The 23,219-nt window shown below is 34.7% G+C and overlaps 1 protein-coding gene across 1 annotated transcript in view; it reads left to right on the plus strand.

Moving 5' to 3' along the window:
• LOC149418036 (E3 ubiquitin-protein ligase RNF19A-like) overlaps positions 1–23,219 on the plus strand; it is a 125,053-nt gene that overhangs the window by 9,767 nt on the left and 92,067 nt on the right. Inside the window, exons 2-4 of the mRNA XM_089639291.1 lie at positions 9,703–9,833; positions 20,488–20,668; positions 21,965–22,079. Of these exons, the coding sequence (XP_089495417.1) occupies positions 9,703–9,833; positions 20,488–20,668; positions 21,965–22,079 (427 nt within the window). The remainder of the gene's footprint in view (positions 1–9,702; positions 9,834–20,487; positions 20,669–21,964; positions 22,080–23,219) is intronic.

Consider the following 23,219-nt stretch of genomic DNA (forward strand, 5'->3'; position numbering starts at 1 on the left):
AATTATTCGTAATCCGGTTAAAAACTGGATTTCAGGCTGTTTACTGGTAAACTTTTAGTAAAATAAACGTGTTCACGCACCTGCATTTCGTGAGTCTATATCTACAGAACCTAAAAAACTCATTTTTCTATCTGATTATTATTTTTTTTTTACTTTTTTCAGTTTTCTTTTAAAAAAAATGAAGGCTGATCTACGCCACGACGCTTTTTAACACATTAAACAGCTGATATTTACTACCTAGCGAAAGATTTACTCGAAAACGAAAGCTCAAATCAAAAAAGTTCTTCTACAAAATCGATACCAAATGTGATTTAGATGTAGATTCATCATTTTCCCGCTTGTACCTACTAAGAATTTTCGGACATCATGCATTAAGTGCAGCTTTGATTTTTTTCGAGATATCCAAAGCTTGCTGACTCTTTATGATGTAGTAAAACTAAGAGAACATCTGTTTGCGGTTCGCGGTTTGCGGTTTGCGGTCACTTGTCTGAGGTTGTTATCCATTCCTCCGCTCGTCGAGTTACACATTTCTAAATAAGGAATTCTTTGGAATACTATCGTAAATTACGTAATTCTACTCGATTTCGCAACTCCGTAAATGAATAGGTGATTTACATCAGACTACCCGGTTTATTCACATCAAATATGGTGGATATTAGATACAAAAATATCATTTCGTAATCGTAGTTTGGAGAGTGGGTCGGCTATTTGACATTTCTTTACAAGAGCTAATAATGTAGCGATGAGTTGTTCATTAACCCATTACCTCCATGACGATGTCTATAGGCATCAAAAAAATAGATGAAAAGTATGATTTTTTTTCACTGTGAATAAAGCTAAATCCCACCAAGTTGTTATGTAGCATTTACAGATTGGTATGTTAGCTTTCAATAATTAACATAATTTAATAAATTTTATTAATTATTCTATTTTTAATATTTTTTTTACTAAAGCCCTGAAAATAGACCCATTTTGAAAAAAAAAAAAAATTTAAAACGGAAAAAAATAAAACATGTGTGAATCACATATTGTTATCAAAAGATGAAATAGTCGACAACACTGTTTCAACATAGTATTATATGCATAAGATGACCGCTGGATGTCACTGAAATCAGGTGATGCCTGCGCGCAACGTTTGGAGGTTAGCTGTGAAAGTGTTTTCATATGTTTTTGGTTAGCTTGCCTTCAAATAATACGGTTTTGTTATGTTTTATGGGTGATTTTTATTAAAAATAATAGTTAGTCTGCAGTTTTCGGATATTTTTAAACAGAGAATGTTGATGAACAGACGGACGAAGAGCTGATTGACGATGATTTGATGGCATATCACGACTTGACTGGAATCAGCCTTCGACATCCTCTGGTGCGAGTCGTAATACCTTGCGAATATCTGTTTCAAATGCACCACCAGCCTAAAAATTAAAACTACAGTAAACTGTTGCGTTCCTGAACCACTGAATGTGGTGCATAAAGATATGTACGAAAAACTGAAGTCTTATAATGCCTTTCAAGTGTTTTCATTATTCTTTGATGACGAAGTGATTCAGTTTATTCTTGAGAGGATGATCAAATACGCTCGATTTAAAACCAATACCGAATTCCAGTAAGATATATACGAATTGAAGCGTTTTCTTGGTTTCTGTGTTGACCGGCTACAATACATTGCCATCTATCACAGATTATTATTCGTCTGACCCGACCTTGGGTGTAAGCGTCATCAAAAAAGGAACCAACGTCCACATTTCGAGCTTATAAAGCGCTATATACATTTTTGCAATAACAACAATCTAGATATAACCCCCAGAATGGCTAAAGTATGAAAATGACTAATGTTCCATCTTTATTTGTATTTGAAACATTTGTTTTTGCACACAAACTTTCCATAGATGAGCAAATGGTGCCATATTTCGGTCGACATTATTGCAAGATGTACCTACATTAAGAATAAGCCAATCAAAGTTGGCTACGAAATTTGGTGTCTTGCTTCCTCCGAAGGCTACCTGTTTCCAAACAATGCCATATTCCTGAGCATCTGATACATATGACCCCGTATTAGGTCAAAGATTATCCTTCGTACTGTCTATGATGGAATATATAGAGTTCCCCGCACGCCATGAGTTATTTATGGACAGTTTCTTCACATCTCACCATTTGATGTGTATCCTGAAAAATAAGAGAATGTGCGCAACTGGCACATGTAAGCCAGTTCGCTTCCCTAACCTTGAAGCTTCAGGCAAATTGAGGACAAGAAAGTAATTGCCTAAAAGTAACATTTTCTTCGATATTTCCCTTGCGCATAGCGAACATTTACCTAGCAGGTGAATTTGATGCGGTGGTAGACGTAGAAAGCCAAATCCTCGTATGCCGTTGGTTAGGACAACCGTGAAGTAACAGTGGCCACGAACTATGATCGAATGGAGCCAGTAAGTCAAGTGCAGAGTTGGCAGAAATTAAAGAAAGACAAAAAAGGCAAAGTTTTGAAGGAAGCATGCAAAAAATCGGTTGCCCAGCGTGCCAACACGAAATTATAATTTTGGAATGGGTGGGGTAGACCTCCATGATAATGGTATACAAAATTATCGGGTCAATATTCGGTCAAAGAAGTGATACTGGCCTTTATTTGCATCTTGCCTGAGGAACACTCTTTTAAATGGATGGAAGTTGCTATGCTTCTTTAGGAAGTACGAGCATGATATGGGAAACCAGATGACTAGGCGACAGAGAAAACCTTCCCAGAAGGCACTCCGTGTGGAAGTTACCCGTACTCTTTTATTGTCTTTTCCAAATCAGGTCAATGCCGAATTCGGAGATTCTCGTGTGAAGGAAGAAGGCCATGACGCAGAAGATGGGAATCGTGTGCGTCGAATGCAAGAATTTCATTTGACATATCGTGGTGAATCTCGAATTCGTTGTGCTCTATGTAAAAAAAATCCAGCAGTCTATCGATGCCGGGCCTGCAACCGCGCCCTTCATTTTGACTGCTTCGAACGGTATCACTTAGAAAATAATTTGGTTAGATGTGGTTAGTTTTCCTCATTCTAGAAGGTTTTTTCTAATATTGATTTTTTTATTATTTTGCGTATTTTCCATTAATAAATTATATTTTCATTGAATTATAAATAATGGCAATTATATATTTTAAATTATCAATATAAATCATACAGTTTACTGCATTTTACCCATACTTGACGTAAATTTTGCTTAGGGGGGTTACCTCCAAGCGTTGCTTTTAGGCATCAATTTTCTAGACGCTCCGGTGAGAGGGAGGGCGGGCGGAAAATTCTAAAACTGATTTTGGGCTCTCCTTTAAGTCTATACTATCGGGTTATAATGATGATTCAAGTTTATAAAAATAAAAATAAAATCATGGAGGTAATGGGTTAACGAGCCGCACATTTGAGCTAGTTCTATTTGATGAGCCTAGGGAATGCAATCCCGGTATACCGGGATCCCGAAATACCGAGATCCCGCAGACATTTTGCGGGACTAATCTCGGTCGAAAATTTTGCGGGATCCCGCTGGACTGGCGGGATTACAGAGAATTACCTTCAATTCACTTACAATGCGCTAATGACTATTGTGCCAACCAGCGTGGAAGCTGAACGAGCTTTTTTAGCCGCTGGCTACCTTGTGTCCAATATCAGAAGCCGTTTATCAGATGACACAATTAATACTTTAACTTTTTTACGAAGCTATTTCCAAAATAATGTTTAATTAAACTTATGATGCTCATTGTACAAGAATATTGTTTATCGTGTGAACGTTATTATTCAAATTTAAGTTTCAGTTCAGTTTCAGTTTCAGTGCCGGCAATCAGGGCGTTTATTTTATTTTCATTTGTGTACATAGATTTCTTTTACCCACCTCACTAGACAAAGTCTGTTCCGAGGCGGGTATGTTATGTAAATATATGCCTTATCTTATTCTTTGCCAATTTATGACTGAAACTTTACCTATGTCTAACTAAAGGTATACATATTAATAAATCATTTAAAATGTCCCAAAGAACTTGTTTTATTATAGGTATAAATTTAAAAGTCTAAAAACAAGGTTGGTAGATCGAGGTATCAGGTCTCAAGTCCACTCTGCTGGATCCCGCAAATACCTGGATTGACATTTTCTTGCGGGATTGCATTCCCTAGATGAGCCGTTTTCGTACTGCCGACTCCCGATAAACCGTACCATGGCTCAATTAAACGGTTACCCTTTTTATCAGGAGATATTTTAGAAAAATAACAAAAGTATTAATTTTTAACAATTGAAGACAATATTAGCAATTCCTAAACGAAAATTTGAAACAGAAAAATCAGAAAAAGATACGGTCACATCTAGGACTCGAACCCAGGACCCTTGCCTTGCCGGGGCACTGCTCTACCAACTGAGATAATGGAACCCTATCTCCTTCGGTCATATTTAACTGTATCATACTTCGAATAATGAACTACCTGCTGGTAGAGCGGTGCCTCGGCAAAGCAAGGGTCCTGGGTTCGAGTCGTAGATGTGACCGTATCTTTTTCTGATTTTTCTGTTTCAAATATTCGTTTAGGAATTGCTAATATTGTCTTCAATAATTAAATACTACAATTTGAGGTTTTACTCACTAAGTTATTCCAAAAAACAAGTATTAATTGTTATTACATATTCGGAGACGTTAACGGCATCTGACAGTCCGACATCTGGACTTGGACATATGTACCTGCACCTAAATAGTAACTACCTACCTAGCAACTTATTTTTCTCGTGGTACGAGACGGCGTACCGGTACTAAGAGTCGTATGATCATACACTCGGAGCCGTATCGGGGTAGCCGTAGTGGGGGAGCCGTACGGAGAAACCGCATCGGGCGAGCACTGTATTCTCATTGCTCATACGCTCTGAGCTCGCAGCTCCCGTTCAATTGAACCGTCGTTCAATTGAGTCTACTCTTTGAGCAGTACGATTTTTTTTCTTCATTTGAATAAAGACAAACATTACCGGAATACGAATAACCTTAAAATATTTGAAAATTTCCTACTACCACCACAATAAGCGGAAAATGTTGCTTGTGTTGTGATGGAGGACTTAGCCAGCCGAGGAACTGAACACTACGCCTGGTTGGCACCCAAACGCGATGCCAACTCGACCACTGATCGGTATTGAGCTGGTAACGTTGCTCCCACTCTTAATAACATGAGTCATGACATGACCCATAGCTACAATACTGTGTCTAGCTTCTGCCTGTACAAACTTCCTCTTAGATATGCTTGAATTTCACACCGTGCAGCTCAGAAGGTATGGGTAATATGGGTGTTGGTCTTCTGCCAACTATTTGTTTTCTGAACTTTTGTTAGTTTTGAAGACTGTTGTCTCAATTTTCCATGTGACTTTCTAAGACAGCTTTAACATTTCATATTTTAAACTTCCTACCCGACGATCTAAAAATATTTAATGACAGTGAGGGGGTTTAACTGATAAATCCTTCTGATGAAAGAAGAAAATATTATAATTAACTTAACAACAAAAATCTTAAATCTCCGAAAGTTCTTCACCGATTGCTTTGAAATTTTGACACAACTTTGCATTCGATCACGCGTCTGTTTTTATATACACAGACATAGGAATTAATAGACGAGAAGATAATGGCGAGGGGTAAAATCAACTGTTGAAGAACGAAGGGAGTAAGGCTGACTGTGATTCGTCAATAAATCAATCTGACAGTAAATAGGCATCTCGCATTATAATATCACCATTTACTTCTTAAAAGTAAAACCTGCTTTTTAATGAATAGACATTTTTACATGGGAGCGCAAATTACTCGCCACGTTATGAACAAATTTGCGAAGTCCAAATTCGGCAAAAAAATTCGGTTCTATTTTCAGAGTCGAATATTTCGTTTAAGTATTTAGTTAAGACACTTTTATAAATGTTCATAATTTACTTCCCAGCAACCAACCAGCTTTGTGTTTCGCGTCCAGACGTTTCTCGATGTGATAGTAACAACTGATTCATATTATATGATGTGAATATGCTTAAAATAAAGTAAAATAATGCATTTAATAATGCAATTATATATGGAATGTAATACGACAATTGGGTTTATTCTCTTTTTCACATCTATTTTTACAAGTTTTCATGGTACAAGTCAACATTTTACCGTGTTATTTCGTAAAATGAACCGATGATGCCTCGACCATAGTTCGCACAAGAATGATGACGTCACGTTTTCAAATTTCACTTGAGGCCATACGCGAGCACAGCCGGCTCCAATGGAACCGGTATGGGGAGTGGGGATAATACGCTTTTAATCACTTAGGGCAGGTCTACTAATATTCATATGTCTATGTGTTAAACAGTTTTGCATGTTGGACGTAAAACCAACACGAGCTATTGTTTCTCTATTTCATTATTATCGTTTGTTCGTTTTGTCATACCAGAACATTGGCGTTTTCGATGTTATAAATGACGTGGTAGCCAGTTGGAACCGTTTCGGAATCTGGGGTATTAGATTGTTTTGAAATCAATAATTATGAATGATAATGTTAAAAATTTTAGCACGATAATCATAATCAGAAAAATGAACTTTAAAAACCTCTGCACATATTTTACGGTATATTCATAGTTTGTGAAAATACCCCGTTGGGGTATGTCATGAGGCTGAAGGAAGTTGGGAAGAGAAGGTTAGAAAGTACCTGACTATTCAGATCAGGTCTTTCTTACGAGTGCAAGTTTTATCATCTCTTTAGTTCCATAGACAACATTTAGAAGACACAGGTAACTGTAGAAACACAGTATTTCTATTGTAATGTACTGGGTTCGCACGGCAAGTAAGGTATAAATAACATCCTGTGTCCGATTGATAGGCGTCTCGTTGTCTGCCAATACGGTTTAATTATTTATGGCTTCATGCAATTCAGTTCCGATTCACGCGAGTGTGACTGTTCTTATACTGTGTAGGAGTATTCGCGACTGAGCTGTATATATATTTTTTCTCCATATTTTCAATTAGTTTTAAATTATAAATTAACCTTCCTACTTATATTTTACGTCATTGATCAATGATCATTAAATACAGGCTAATATAATGGCACTAAAAGAAGTCATTATTCTTTCATTAGTATTTGTTGAGAAGAGTCGAAGATATTTTAATTGATTTCAGCGGACCACCTTAAATGAATATTTTTTTTCTTTTTGGGACAACTTCGTAGTTGCCAAAATACGCACCATACCGGTTTATACCTACATCCTTGATAATTTATGGAGGTTTTTTAATGACCTTTGTTTTGACGACACACATATTATTATATTTTTCGAAAAAAAAAATCAACAAATAGATCAATATGTTAATTTCCTAAAATCTTGATAGTAATTTCATTAACGTAAATGACGCATCGTAGCACATCAGCATTTTGGATATATTATTATGAATTTTATAGTTTGGAATGCACAATTAGACTTCACCCAGACGACACCAAGTTTGTGTGAGATGGTGCATATGTATACAATACTGACAGTGATTTCCTCGCGAAATCTTACTGAGAAACAGCCTCCTTGGTCTTTTTTTAAGCCTGCACAAGAGTCCCGGCCAGACTCCCCGGAGCTAGTGGGACTATGGCGTCCCCAATTAATAGAGTATGATATGAGACTGAAGGGAGTTTGAGTTGAGGAACAGGAAGGTTGGAAGGAGGAATATCAACAACATCGGAGTATTTGTTTCCTAGCTGTTGAATCCGTCGCATAGGAGTGTAATATCGGGACGCTGATGTAGAATTGGTACAATAATATGGTAGGGACTGTCTTGTAACTGACCTGCTTGGAGTATGAAAAGAGGTTACTTAGGTTTTATTGAATTAATGATTTTATTCAAACAGGTTAATTCGGAAATGCCCATTTTAAAATTTACATATCTTAAAAATTTATTTTGGATTCTTTAAATCACATGCGAATGAACCTCATAATTTGGGGATCAAACCGTGGAATTGTATTCTATGACTCCTTACTAGTGACATATATAAAGGGGACCCCTTTTTCGCCCTCTTGAAGTGTGTTAATATTGTAATTTGATGAGACAAAATATGACAACATGAGTACATGAGTAACCTCGATAATATAGAAACATAACAACAACAAAAAGGTTTATTGCTGCTCGCGATCCGCTGCCGGGCATTCTGCATTGTGATATTATGCTATACATATTTCCGTAATGCTCTATCATCTATCGCCGAGGGCCGTTGTAATTGTTCGATATTAAGCTGCGTTTACACCAAAGTCTTCCACTAAGTTTTCCACAAGTTTCGGCAATTTATTGCTTTTTCTACAAAATACAGCAACTTTTTCTGTCTTCCACTTGTGGAGAGACAAATCTTCCACTAAATTTTGGTTTCCCGCGGAGTGTCGGTAAAGATCAAAGAAAGTTGACAACTAAAAGTGGAAGATTTGTTGCTGCCCGCTTTGCGCTAGCAACTTGTAGGAAACTAGTGGAGAACTGTTCCCCCTCCACGCAAACTTACAAACTTCAATAACAAACAGTGAAATGCTTGATTTTGAGATTTTAAACAAATAACCGAGACTTGTGTACGAATCACCAGTAGCCAAAAAACGTAATGTAACTGCTAGCTTTTCTTGAACAGGTACTGCTTTCCTGTAGTTTGTGTCACGTTTCTTGATTTAATGTCCGATCATAGAAATCAAATACTCAAAGTCACTACTGATCATTCTCAGAAAGTTTTTGACACTCCCGTCGCACATCAGCTCACCACTCAATGGATCGACGACATCTTCTCGGAGATCAGCTACACTACTGCCTTTCGCGCCAATTCTTTGGCAACAAGTTTTCCATTTGTTGTTCTAAATTTGAGAAGAGCAACTTTTAGTTGTCAACTTTGGTGTAAACGCGGCTTTATACGACAATTTTCGCTAACTTAAGATTTATTTCCTTCATTAGTAATTCAGGTCATTATATGCAGTGATGTCATACGATTTCCTTAACGACTGGTTTTTAACAAATTCAGCGTACTGTAGTTGCAAAATTCATTTACGTTAGATTGATTATATTATGTGAAGCATTTGTAATTTAATTTGTCATAATTGCGGGGTCATTTCTACCTGCCCTTCCGTTATTCTATTCAGGTTAATTGTCAATCAACCTTTTTACAAAGTTCCATTAGATGTGCATTATCAGTAAATTGCAGTGGCGGCTTATGACTTTTTGTGTGCTAAGATTGCAATGTACAACGTTACTCATTATTTATATATTTGTGTAGTCGAATAGAAATTATGTATTTTTAAATCTGTTACGGTGCTCCAAACACCTGGTAGTGATATTATTCATGAAAAAGCCTTTTCCGAACAAAAATAATTTGTTTTTCTTCTGTTGTATAAACTTTATACCAAAGGCCCAAAACTTTAAATTAAATCGTTGTAATAGAATTGCATTATGAATATTCAACATTTTAAAGTTTGAATAGGGAATATGCCAGTATTTAAGACCAGTTGGTTTATAACCGCCTCTTTGCGGTTCCAGTGGTTTTCCTCGATCCAGAAAATAACACCAAATTCTTCGTATTGCAACGTATTTTTGTTCCTCCCTAAACCGAGGTTAATAAAGCGTGTGTGAATAAATAAATAATTATGTAAACAACTGAATTTAAAACAGAAGAAGAACTCAGCCAATGTCAGGATGTTATTGATAGCCACGAAAGCACCATTAATATATTTTTTTTCCAGTGGTGGAGGGCAAGCCCCCGAAGCGGGCCCCCGTGCCGGCATCTTCGCCCGCTCCCACAGGGCCCCTCGTGAGGACCATTCACCTGAAGGGGGGCGGCGACACCGAGGGGGCGCTTTCTGAAGAAGACGAGGTAAACATCTCTTACATTATTATGAAGAATGATTGAGGAATTTGGATTGGTTGGGTTGGATGTCTTGGACTGATCTGAATCACAGTTTCGCAGTTTTTTTCTGTCTGCAACTAGATTGTCCTGATTGATAGTCAATCTTCGATAGGACTTGGCACAAGGATGTTATTTCACCAATCCATCTATAGAGATGTTATGAGTTTCTCTGATAGATCAAAGGGGGAAATAGCATTGTACTGGAAACTCACGCTAGTGAGATTTGACTTTAAATAACCGGCTTCCTCTTGAGGGTGGTACCCTGGATAAGAATTTGCAAATGCAACACAGACTTCACGAAAGTCGTCGGACAACTTTACTAACAGGACCAGTCGCTGCCCTATTTATTGGGCCAAAAGTGTAATGTCTGCAAGTGGTAATAGGGTTAATTATTCTTACATCTAAACAGCGTGAGAGAGCCTGATGTTCCAAAAATTAATTAAGTCCCACGGTTTTATAATAATTATAATGACTTGGCATTTATATAGCGCAATTTTGTGTCTATAACAAACTTAAAAACGGTAATTTAGTATTAGTGGTCATGTTCTTAAAATTATTCCCACAGTGTGCCTTACCCAATACAGATCTAATATTATAACACTAAAAATACTGTTTATACAAAACAAGAATATTAAAACTAAAAACCATGAGGAAGTTTGTGGTCAGAAATGAGAATCTTCTAAGCAGGTACAAGGAGGCAACCGAAACCAAACAATTACCGGAAGAATATGGCTTATTATAAAATATCGAAAAGAAGTTAAGATTTATGAATTGTAAGATATTTTAATAATTCTTAAAAATAAATTTTTAATTCTTTTGTTTAAATTCAGCCAAATTATGGAGATTAGTAAGAGCTGAGGTAAGTCTATTGCAGAGGAGCGGGCCTAATACTTTGACCTAGAATGTTCGAATAGACGATTACTAACATCTAGATCTGTTGTGCCAATAAGTCAACTATGCTTAAAAGCTACATGACGAATGTACGGTGATAAGGATAAAACAGAGGCACTACTTAGCTTCCGTAAACCACTGTCATAATACAAGACATGCAAAAAAAAACCCAACAGTTCCGCCCACCACTTCCTCATCTTTAGCACAGAGACAATTCTCATACTTAGGCCCTAAACTGCTCAATCTCATACCTGATGCATGGAAGGCAAAGAGTACTAATATTCTGCGTATGCAGGTAAACAATTGGCTTCTGGTCTTGGGGAGAGTTGAATGCGAGAATATGCTAAAAAACAGTAATTAAATTGTAAATTTTGTTTTTCTTTACATTCTTCTTTACATTTTAACTTATATTGGTATTATATTAGCATTACAGGAACTGTATTTTTACATAAAGAAAGTTCGAAAATTGTTCAATTCTTCGTGATATTTTTCCTTAAAGGAAAAGTTCCTTCTTTACTTTCATTTTTTATTTTTTGTTATTTTTCATTTCCTTGTTTTATATATTAATATTTCTTTAGTTTATTATATCAGCTAAACAATAGTAAAAAAAAAATGAATATACATTTGTATTAAAACTAATACTAAAAATAATGTTGCATAAAGATATGACCTACCCCTCCTTGCAATTATTCGAAGAGGCTAAATTGTTAGAGATAAGAAAAATTTACTGTACACAATGTTTAAAATATATATTTGCTCGAAATTTTCTTTTTATAAAAAATGAAAATCGGTCTAGTAATAGGGTAAATAATGTATTTAAAGTTCCACTGTGCAAAACAAGGCTTGCGCAAAGACATGCTTATTTTATTACACCAAAAATTTATAATGCACTCTATACCAATACAGAAATCAAATGTGAAAATATATCATCCTACAGGAAACATAAAAATGTAATAAAGTCTTGGATAAATACCATAGATATTAATATTTACCTGCTGTAACATCTGATCTTAATCTCTATTAACTTTTAACAAATCTTTATTAACTTTTATTTTTCATATTTAATCCCGTAAATACAGTAAATAATGATTTTACTATAAATATTTTCATTCTTTTCTTTTCAATTTTCTACAAAGATAAAATATGTATATTTAGAGTAATTTTAACTGAACTGCCTTAAAGAAACACAAGTATACCCACGAACTGGCGATGCCTATGTGGGATTTTTTTGCTATCATACATTTATGCATATTATTATTTTTATGTATATGCTGTTTATGAACTCGTGTGTGTGTACGTGTATTGTGTGTGTATGTTATGTATGGTGTGTAATACACTATACAGGGTGTATCGGCACTAACCCGACAAACTTTAACCAGCTATTCCTTAGCACATTTGGAGTAAAAAATGTTATGTACACTTTGCTGTCCGGTAACATTTTTTTTCTTTTAAAAACAAAAAATAAATAAAATTTCCACACTCCGCTACTGCCCACAGTATAGGGGTAAAATAATTGGCAACGCCGCGCTACTGTCATCTCTTTCACACATATTCTGTCTCAAGTCCCGTGTGGTTCCCGCCACCCCGTCTCGTATCAGTGGTCAGTGCTGTTTTGGGAGTTCGCATGTCATCAAGTTTCTAGTTTCGTTTTTGTTTTGTTATCTAAGTTTTTACTGTTGAAATATGCCCCTCAATTATCCACCTGCCGAGCAAGCAGATATTGTTTTTGTTTATGGATTTTGCAATGGAAATTCACGAGCAGCCGTAAGGGAGTATCGCATGAGGTTTCCTGGAAGACGCGTCCCACACCATGCTACCTTTGTCCAGGTTTGTACCCTATCAATTGTTTATTGAAACTATTTACATTCATTGATAATGCCAAAAAGCGCTTTTGAAATTTAAACTGGGAACATTAAAAACATAACAAGGGGCCACCAACTTTAAAAATGTAAATTGTACTTTAGGTGATTTGTGTTCAGTGGTCACTAAACGGCGTTTTAAAAAGTTAATTAATTTTAATCTCTAATAAATGCATCATTCACTGCAATTGAATTCACTCCCTTTCTCACCATGGGATTATTTAAATTACTTGAATTCAATTTCACCCCTGTGAATCCAAGATATCAACCGTACCTAGTTAAGAAAATTATAATTTAAAACACTTTGTTATACATTTTACTATAAAAAAATGAAATAAATGAAGAGAAAACGTAAGTTTTCTGATATGTGCCTAAAATAAGTGTTCTTTAAAAATAAAATGAGTGAAAAAGCCCGCGATTGTTTATTTGACATTATTACTGAGCTGAATAATAAAAGCAGTTGTTATTTGTTGTTTTGTTTCAGATGTATCAACAATTGCGTGACTGTGGCATCGGACGGATTGAAGGCGCCGGCGGAGGACACAACATCGTTCCTGTGGCAGTTGAGGAGAGAATCCTGAACTTAATTACCGAAGACCCCACGCTGTCCGTGCGTCGGGTCGCTCTGATGATAGGACACAGGGAACACATGGCGGTATGGAGAGTTCTGAAGAAGCACGGGCTCAAACCTTTTCACTATAGGCGCTGCCAAGGCCTCATGGAGAATGACCACTTTTCCAGAGTCGTGTACTGCAGAAGAATGCTGCATAATGTCATAAGAGATGCAGACTTCATGAAAAACATATTGTTTACCGACGAAGCACAGTTCACTAAAACAGGAGTGCTAAATGTGCACAACTTGCACCATTGGGCTGAACAAAACCCCAAGCTTGTTCGGGAGTCGTCGAGCCAGGACAGATTTTCCATCAACATGTGGGCAGGAATCCTGGGAAATCAAATACTCGGTCCAATCGAGTTGCCTCCCAGACTAAATGGACCGATGTATTTGGAGTTCTTACAAGTGCAACTGGGCGAGATTCTGGAAGATGTGAACCTCGAATTACTACGGAGAATGTGGTTCCAGCACGATGGAGCCCCACCACACTATTCGATTGCCGTGCGGAACTACTTGGATGTCGAGTTTCCTGGTCGTTGGATAGGCCGTGGAAGTCCGGCCATTGCTTGGCCACCAAGATCACCCGACCTGACCCCCCTGGATTACTACCTGTGGGGGGCTCTCAAGGAAAAAGTGTATGCTAAGCCAATAGCCTCAAGAGAGCAACTGCTCGAACGAGTGATGGAAGCCGCTGCAGAAATTAAAGCAAATCCTGCAAACTTAAATAATCAAAATATAACAAGACTACACGCTTGCATCGAAAATAATGGTAGTCACTTCGAACAAATGCTCCAATAAAAAAATTAACATAAACTACATGTCCGCATTTTCATTTATTATTTATTGGTAAAATTCTCACAATGTCATTCATTTACACATCAATATTACCTACATATCAATATTTAATAAAATCTGTAGAAGAGTATGCCCGTCGGCATTCAACAAGTTTTTCGACAAGTGTGTCGAAAAGCGTCTTCTCTCTTTCCTACACACTAAATATTAATGGTTAAAAATGAGACGACTGATGCTTGTAAGCGCGCCAATACGTAAAAACAACGAAACTCGAATAAGAATTGCCAGGTGGGTTTTTTAATCGCTTTAATCTGACTTTAAACAATAATTAAACACGTAAAAATTATTTAATATAATATTACAGTACAGTACTTTGAACCTTCGCAATAAATTTATTTGATTTTAAGTTTAGTTTGTAGAACTCCATTTCAATTTAGAGATTTTTTTTATTTTAACAGTCTTATTAAAAAATTTATAAAAACAGTGTGTTTATAAACAAGTTCTGCTAGTTGTAATTATTATTACGCGTGACAGCTGTTTCACCTTCTGACGGCATTATCAAACTTTGGTAAAGCCACTTACAGACGACGTAAGTGATAACTTTCTTTTTTTATTATTCTGGCTTTATTGATTTCCGAGTAAATTGTCGTAAATTATTATTTGCTAATCCCAATATTATTTGCTAATGCTAATAATTAAGTGAAATTTTAAACAATGCAATAATAGGATTATTGCATTGTTAATTTCACTTAATGTCGTTGGTATTTCCAACTGATGACTCAGGGGTTTATTTCCCTGAATAATTAAGTATTTTGGGGTCTAATTATTATGCATTTCATTACATCCGATAATTTAAACAATTTTTATGTTGAATTGGGGTAAGTTTTATGGCTAAGGGAAGGAGTGGAAGGTGAGGAAGTACCTGGATATTCAGATCTGGTCACCAAATACGGCTAGTCATTTCAAGCAACGTTTAAATTCTAAACCTGGATATTCAGATCTGGTCACCAAATACGGCTAGTCATTTCAAGCAACGTTTAAATTCTGAACCTGGATATTCAGATCTGGTCACCAAATACGGCTAGTCATTTCAAGTAACGTTTAAATTCTAAACCTGGATATTCAGATCTGGTCACCAAATACGGCTAGTCATTTCAAGCAACGTTTAAATTCTGAACCTGGATATTCAGATCTGGTCACCAAATACGGCTAGTCATTTCAAGCAACGTTTAAATTCTAAACCTGGATATTCAGATCTGGTCACCAAATACGGCTAGTCATTTCAAGCAACGTTTAAATTCTGAACCTGGATATTCAGATCTGGTCACCAAATACGGCTAGTCATTTCAAGCAACGTTTAAATTCTAAACCTGGATATTCAGATCTGGTCACCAAATACGGCTAGTCATTTCAAGCAACGTTTAAATTCTGAACCTGGATATTCAGATCTGGTCACCAAATACGGCTAGTCATTTCAAGCAACGTTTAAATTCTGAATTAATTAATCAATTACGAAAAAGCGTGGGGTTAAGAATATTTTTTTTAAATTATAGTTGTAATTTATTGTCGATTTTTTAAAAAAATTGCGATATTTTAAATAAAATTTAATAATTATTGTTTAAATAAATTAGCAATCTGGCAGCATTCATTTGCAGGTGGTCAATCCAATGCAGTCATGACGTTTGTGTGAGTGCTTTCCTTTGTCTCAGTGTGTTGCGCAGCAGTTTTATATGAACCGTTTTTTGATTCATCGGGATTGTTTTTAAAACTATACATTCTTTGTACCTTCAAATTAGTGGAAATAAACTTAAGTGTGTCAAGCTGCTCGTTATATTCCGGTAATTCTGGAAGGCTTTTAACATAAGCAATAATATTCATAAATCACATTCCGCGAAGTTGTAAATAACTAAATTTATTAAAAAATATACGTTGTAGGATAGCCTAGCAAGTAACATTTTGACAGAGCACTTACGGTGATTTAAAAAACAACGGCGCTGTTCAAATAATCCAATTATTATTATTGATAAGTACCTAAGTGAGGAAAATTGTTTTTAAAAGTGCTCAGAATTATTGGACTTCGATTATAAATTCAGGAAATCTACTAATTAGTTTCTTAGTTTCAAAATTAGACTATTTAATACGTGAAACGCGTAAGAGGTGAAACCAAAGCATTCCAGAGGTGAAACAATTTAGATACAAAAATAAAACTGATGTGTACAATACAAGAAGACAATCAGTGATTCGCATACGAAAAATGTGAATAATCATTATTGTTAAATAAAATATTTCTTTTCTGGTACTGGATTATGTAATACGGGCTTCGTTCGCAGCAACACGCGAGAGTTGCGATGTTGCTTTCAAATTTTGACAAAGGATAAAACAGTGGTGACATGTGGTGAAAATATGTTTAATTAATTTTTTATTAAAAAAAAACGTTACCGGACAGCAAAGTGCACATAACATTTTTTACTCCAAATGTGCTAAGGAATAGCTGGTTAAAGTTTGTCGGGTTAGTGCCGATACACCCTGTATATGTATACATATGTGCATGTGTACATATACTTTTCTGTAATTCGCATTGTTTCTTTCTTTTTTTAATATGTATGTAAAAAACATAATTTGTATTTTAAAACCATGTATGTAACAAAAAAAAAAAATAAAAAAAAAAAAATAAAAAAATTACTTTACCAACAGAATTTCTTCAATTCAGTTTCATTTTCAAATTCATTTTCTTGTTTTTATCTATTAATTCAGCATATGTTATGTTAATTCAGTTATTATGTCAGCTAAACAATAGTAAAATATGTCGTGATATAACTGGAAGTATTCTAGAATATGAATATACATATGTATTTTTTTTAACAACAGAATAGTCAACACTATAATGTACCATAATTTACATGTAAAAACATTATCATATTGGAATGTCCTAAAACGGGCAATCGCCTAGTTGGACATTTTAAGTTCATTAATTGTATTATGTAATATTTACAAACAAACAATAAATAAATAAATAAATAAATAAAGGACCTTATCAAAGATGAGTTGTCTTAGACATATTTATGTAAGAACAGATAAACGTAAATTTCCTTATATATAAATGAATTACTTTGTTTATAGCACTTTTAATCATGTTTCAAAGTCAATGGCTTCTTCTTTAGGATAATAAAAATTAACGAATTTAAAAATAGATAAGTATAGACAAATAAGTGCTTATTCACAAAAATATCATAATGTAAGATGATTAATTAGTTATGATTATTATAAAAATAAATTAAATTATCATAAAACAGTTCATTATTATATTTGTATAAATCGAAAACTTTTATAATTTAACGTAAAAGAATCAAGGAGTAACTAAGGTGTATATATAACAAAAATAAAACAAAATTAAAAACTTTATCAACATATATATCAATGCGAAAATAAATTTAAGAGATGGTTATTTAAAAAAAATATTTGTTTGTTAATAATATTTAATTCACTATTAACACTTTCTAATTTCTAAAATTTCAAAGTTATCTAATTGTAAACCTATTGTATTTGTAGGGTAAATTTTTAAAACTTTAATTATATAAAAAAAGAATTATTTGTTTCCAAAATATGGTTGGTAAATTCAGAATAATTATTACCTATGTAAAAGTTCTAGAAGTCTTACCTATATAAAAGTTCTAGAAGTCTTACCTATAAAAAAGCTAAATCATTAAAAGTTAATTTAATAAACTCCTGATTTGCTTAAAATATCATCCTTATCCTTGTTATTCAAAATATATTTTTTTAAATTTGTTATTTAAAAAAAAGGTGGTTATATAGTCTTCGAGATGTTTTTAATTATTAAATTTGTAGTACGATTATTTAAAAATTCTATTTTTCTCCACTTTTTAGAATTATCAACAATGTATGGATAAACATAAAATTATTAATAAGATCTAATAATTTTTTATTGATCTAATTATTATCTAAATTTAATAGGTACTATACATGTTATTGATTGCAATTTGTTTAATGATATTTAATTCTGTGTTAAAATTATTTAAAGATAAGGTTACTAATCTATTAAGCATAGTAAGAAATGCTGATAATTTTTGAGCAAATGGATGGTTCGATGTTTTATGTATAACAATATCTGTATATGAGTCATTACGAAAAATATTAAATTCAAATTTATTGTTGATATTAGAAATATTCAAATCCAAAAAAGTTATGCTACTATTTTCTCCAATTTCTAATGTCAATTTATTTTTTTGTGTATTTTATTAATGAATTTAGGAAAAATTTATACCAGTACTTTACAAAAAATGTCATCAATGTATCTTTTCCAAAAATAAACAATAATGCATAAACATAATGACTATCAAAAATCTTATCTTCTAAATTATTTAAAAATATATCTGCTACTAAAGGACTAGTACTAGAACCCATTGCCAAACCATATTATTGTTTATAAGTCATATTATCAAATTGAAAATAATATACATATGTACTTATTTGTCTTTACTTATCTATTTTTAATTCGTTCATTTTGATTATTTTATGAGACGATGTATGAATATTTATTACATTTATTATATAAGTACATTTTTGTTTGTTTGTTACAATATAAGATAAAATATTTCAGGACCCCTCTTCCATAGAAGCATTAGCTTGTGGCTGGAAGAGGAGTGTACATTGTTTTATTGCAATAAGTAAGTAATTAAAAATTAAATGATTTTAAACTTATTTAAATGAAGTGAGTTATTTTTCATGAAGTGAGTTATTCTAAAGATTAATTCAATTGGAAACATTTTTATTTTTTGTGAGTTTGTCTTTAAAATATTTTTTTACAGTGTTTATTATTTTGATGTTATCATTAATGTTTCTAATTTCTTCAGGTAGTCGATTGAAAAAAATTCTTGCCCGGTAAGTGTAATAATTTTGTGCAAAGGAAGTGTTTAATTTTGGGCATGGAAAAATATATTTAAGTCTAGTACGGTTTTCAGTTAGAAATTGATACTTGTCTTTTTCTTTTATGATTTGAATTAGTGCATATTCTAAAGATGAGGCCATTGGCTTTGAAAAATGTAGATTATTATTAATTAAAAGTGGTGTAAACAAAGTAATTCATTTATATATAATCAAAATGACACCACAAAGTAATTTTAACTATTTAAAAGGAAATAAATTTCCTTACTTATTTCGTTCAGTTTAGGTATGTATAATTTTCTGCTATCCGATTCAAGCAAACATGGAAGATAATGCAGGAAGTACAGGGTTTTCCAATAAGAGGTGTTATTTTGATATTCAATCGTAAAAGATCAATGATTTCGTTGCTTGTGTGGCACGTAGCGCCGTCTTGTTAAAAGTAAACGTTGTCCAGATCAATACCATCCAATTCCGGCCATAAAAAATCATTAATCATCTCTCGATAGCAAAATCCATTCACCGTAACTGTTGCTCCAGCCTCATTTTCGAAAAAGTAAGGTCCAATGACTCCGCCGGACCATAAACCGCACCAAACAGTCACACATTGAGGATAAAGAGGCTTTTCAAGAATAGCCCCAGATGCGACAATTTTGCTTGTTGACGAAGCCACCGAGGTGGAAATGGGCCTAATCACTCAAGATGATTTGCATTTGATTCACTCAAGTGAATTTTAATAATTTCAATGCGTTGTTGAAGCGTGTATCGTTCCATTTTTATTAATGGCGTAGTTTCTACTTGTCAAATGTCAAAAAATGACCGCTTCAAAAGTAACATCTACCGAAATAGCGGGCTATTCAAAATGACACCTCTTATTGGAAAACCCTGTAGATTTGTCCGACAAAACAGTGCTAGAAAATAATTTAGTATGCTTGTCGCCAAGTTCACGAATAAGATGTCACTAGATTTTGAAGATTCGATTGACTCCCTTTCTTAAATTGCGGTGACCATCCATATTACCCTTTTGAAAAGGGGTATTTCACTCCATACATCCACTTAATTCTGTCATCACTGTTTTGATCTGAATGAAAGAACAATGGATACCAGTTTTCCATAATATGCTTGCTTGACTTGATCAGATCAGAAGAGTCCAATATCGAAATTTATTGTCCAAGTCCATTTCCCAAATCCACTGCTGAAATTCCTTACCGAAGTCCATTCAATGTTCAATTTGTGACAATGAATGGACTTCGCTAACAATGCCCAACGGATTTTGAAGTGAAACGTGTCATGTCAGTGCCATCGAGCAACGGCAGTTTTCAAAATGCGGCAACTGTTATTGATACTTGTTGCTACTGCTGATTTATGTGTTGTTTGACCGCAATCATATTAAATAAACATAGTTATTAGACTATTTTAAACAATGAAGTTTAGATCCTTAGCAACAGCACTGACATCGTAATTTTTGCAGTTTCGCGCCCAAGCCTGTCGGCCTTGACAATTTGCTAAATGACATTTATTATAAAGAAATCTATTTTCAATAATCATTTGAATAACTTTTCAGGACGAACTAATGGAGTGTCCCCTCTGCCTCGGCACGTTCGAGTGCACCAGCTTTCCTCGCCTGTGCACGTGTCACCATCGCTCTTGTGGCCAGTGTCTGCGCCGTTACCTCTCCATAGAGATACAGGAGTCCCGAATAGCCATAGCATGCGCCGAGTGCTCGGAGCCCATGCACCCCAATGGTATGTGTATCTTTGCGTCATTGCAGTTACAAGAGATCCAACATTATTTTGATTGCATTTACATGGAAGCTTTAAAGAGATCTTTCTGGAGCTAGCGCAACTATGCATCTTTGTTTGGGTAATGTTTGAGGCGGAAGGAAATGGGGAAGATAGAGGATGGGAAGTTCCTGCCTTTTTCTATCTGATGGGGACGGAATAGCACCGTCGCAACGCGGAATAATAGGATTGGAAAAGTTCGGAATGCCGACTTACCCTTTTCTATTCTTCCACGGTTTTCAATCCTTCTTTGCGCTGGTTCACAACAATTCACAAATTTTACCATGCGCGAGCTCACGATGGCTTTGATTTTCGACACGGTCGATAAAGGGGGGCTCCGTAATCAAACGATGTTGACAGGACGAATATTTTAACTCAACTAACGTCGGCATAGGAGAGGAGAGGAGTTGGGTAGATAGGCCACAATAATTTTACAAAGGATATAAAGGTAGGTAGCACGATGCTAGGTGCCAACACTATCTGTTAACTAAGCATAACTAAAGCTATTTCAAGTATCGTTTCTATTCTAAACCGGGAATATGAAGAGTATATTTTAACTTGGAAGCAGATGGATCAATATGGAATTAAAATCCTTCATATGCCAACCATCTTTTTGAACCCACTAATAAAACTAAACAAATTTCATGTATTTTTTTCTACGACAAAATTGTGATTGGTTAAAATCCCTAAACCTCTACAACACTGGCCGTTTCATCGCAATCTATCTTATCACATTACATGTTTTGACATGATATATGTTTTAGTACTTCATAAATGCTGATCAGCCGCTGATGTATACCATATAAGAAAAATCTATCTACGTGTACGGGATATCCACCGATGTATCGCATATGCAACATCCATAGGGATGTACGGGATAGCTGCCGATGTATCACATATGCGACACCTATGTACATGTACGGGATAGCCGCCAATGTATCACATATGCAACATCCATGTTCTGTACAGGATAGCCGCCGATGTATCACTTATGCAACGTACATGTATGGGATAGCCGCCGATGTATCACTTATATGACATCCTCGTAGATCAGATTGAAGAAACTTCGCTTATAATTATTATTAATTTTAATTTATACTCGTGCTATACTTTATATCTACATCATGTACAAGCTTTGCAATTGCAACTAATTAAAAAATAAAATAAAAATTTCATTTGGCTAATTGAAAATCCATGCTTGTAGAATAATGTGTTTCTTTATTTTGGCTGTTAGTTTATTATCACTTAAATCACTTCCAGATATCAAACGCATCTTGGACAATCCTGCACTGTACGAGAAGTATGAAGACTTCATGGTTCGGAGGGTCCTGGCTTCCGATCCGGATACCCGCTGGTGTCCTGCGCCGGATTGCAAGTGAGTCTTCACTCTCCTATCATTTCAATTTTGTACATCATTCATTATTTCAAATTTTGTAACAATAATAAATGGCACACGCAGCGTCATAATGTCATGTTATTTAATATGTAAACCATCACCTATAACCCTTCTTTAACCTTTAAGCCTTCGACACAGTAAGCAATGACATACTTCTCAAGAAACTTGAGAAAATTGTTTTAGTTGGTCCTGCTCTTAATCTATTCAAATCATTTAAAAATTATATTATAAAAATTCTAACTTAAAAAAAAAGATACAATGTAAAGAAACGATAAATAAATAAATATCTTAGTAACAGAAAGAAATTCATATCCCCAAACCAATTTTTTTTTGGGTATCTTAGTTTTTTTTTACATCACATATTCTATAATTTAGGTAATCCTGGAAAAATTCTTTGGTAATCGATTGGAATTTAAAATAAATTATCCCTTTACTATTTGAAGAAATTAAATAATATCTATCCAATTCCGAAAAATTACTCTCCCCTCCCCCCAGATCCACATTACTCTTTATATAAATTAAAAAATCCTCACCCCAAATAAGCCACTAGTGCGGACGATGTAAAAAGTGCCCTTTTACTGAAAAGGGCTACAGCATGGGTGGCAAACCTTTTCAGCTGCTGGGCTAGATTTTAGAAATGAGATATCCTACCCAGCCATACTAGAGGTGAGTCATACTAGCCCGTCTTGATATTTGGAACAACTGGTACAAGTATGAATAAATTCTTTATCCAAATACCTGTTCCCTAGTATTTCGCACTGGTAGTTACTTTTACAAGTAATGGTATGCCGAAAGGAATTATTGTATGGGGTATTGCTCACTCGGTGTTGGATTCACAAAAAGCGCAATACTTGCAAGACGCGCAATACTGATAGTTGAATCAATGTACTGAGATATTTCCATTTACGAGATATGATGCGAACTACGAACGTTGGAATGTTTTTTTGGTGGTTTTATGTACACTAAAAGAAAAAAATGTGTGCATATGCTCCGCGGGCCACAAGTAGACACCCAACGGGTAACCCTTGGGCTACAGTAATATGTATTAGAATCATTATTTACTTTGTAGTATCTCTTCTACCATTTGCATTACTTGATTATTGACTGCTGGGCGAAGAT

Source organism: Hesperophylax consimilis, chromosome 14 (genome assembly GCF_061612785.1).
Source record: "Hesperophylax consimilis isolate HC1 chromosome 14, BYU_Hcon_1.0, whole genome shotgun sequence".
NCBI lineage: Eukaryota > Metazoa > Arthropoda > Insecta > Trichoptera > Limnephilidae > Hesperophylax > Hesperophylax consimilis.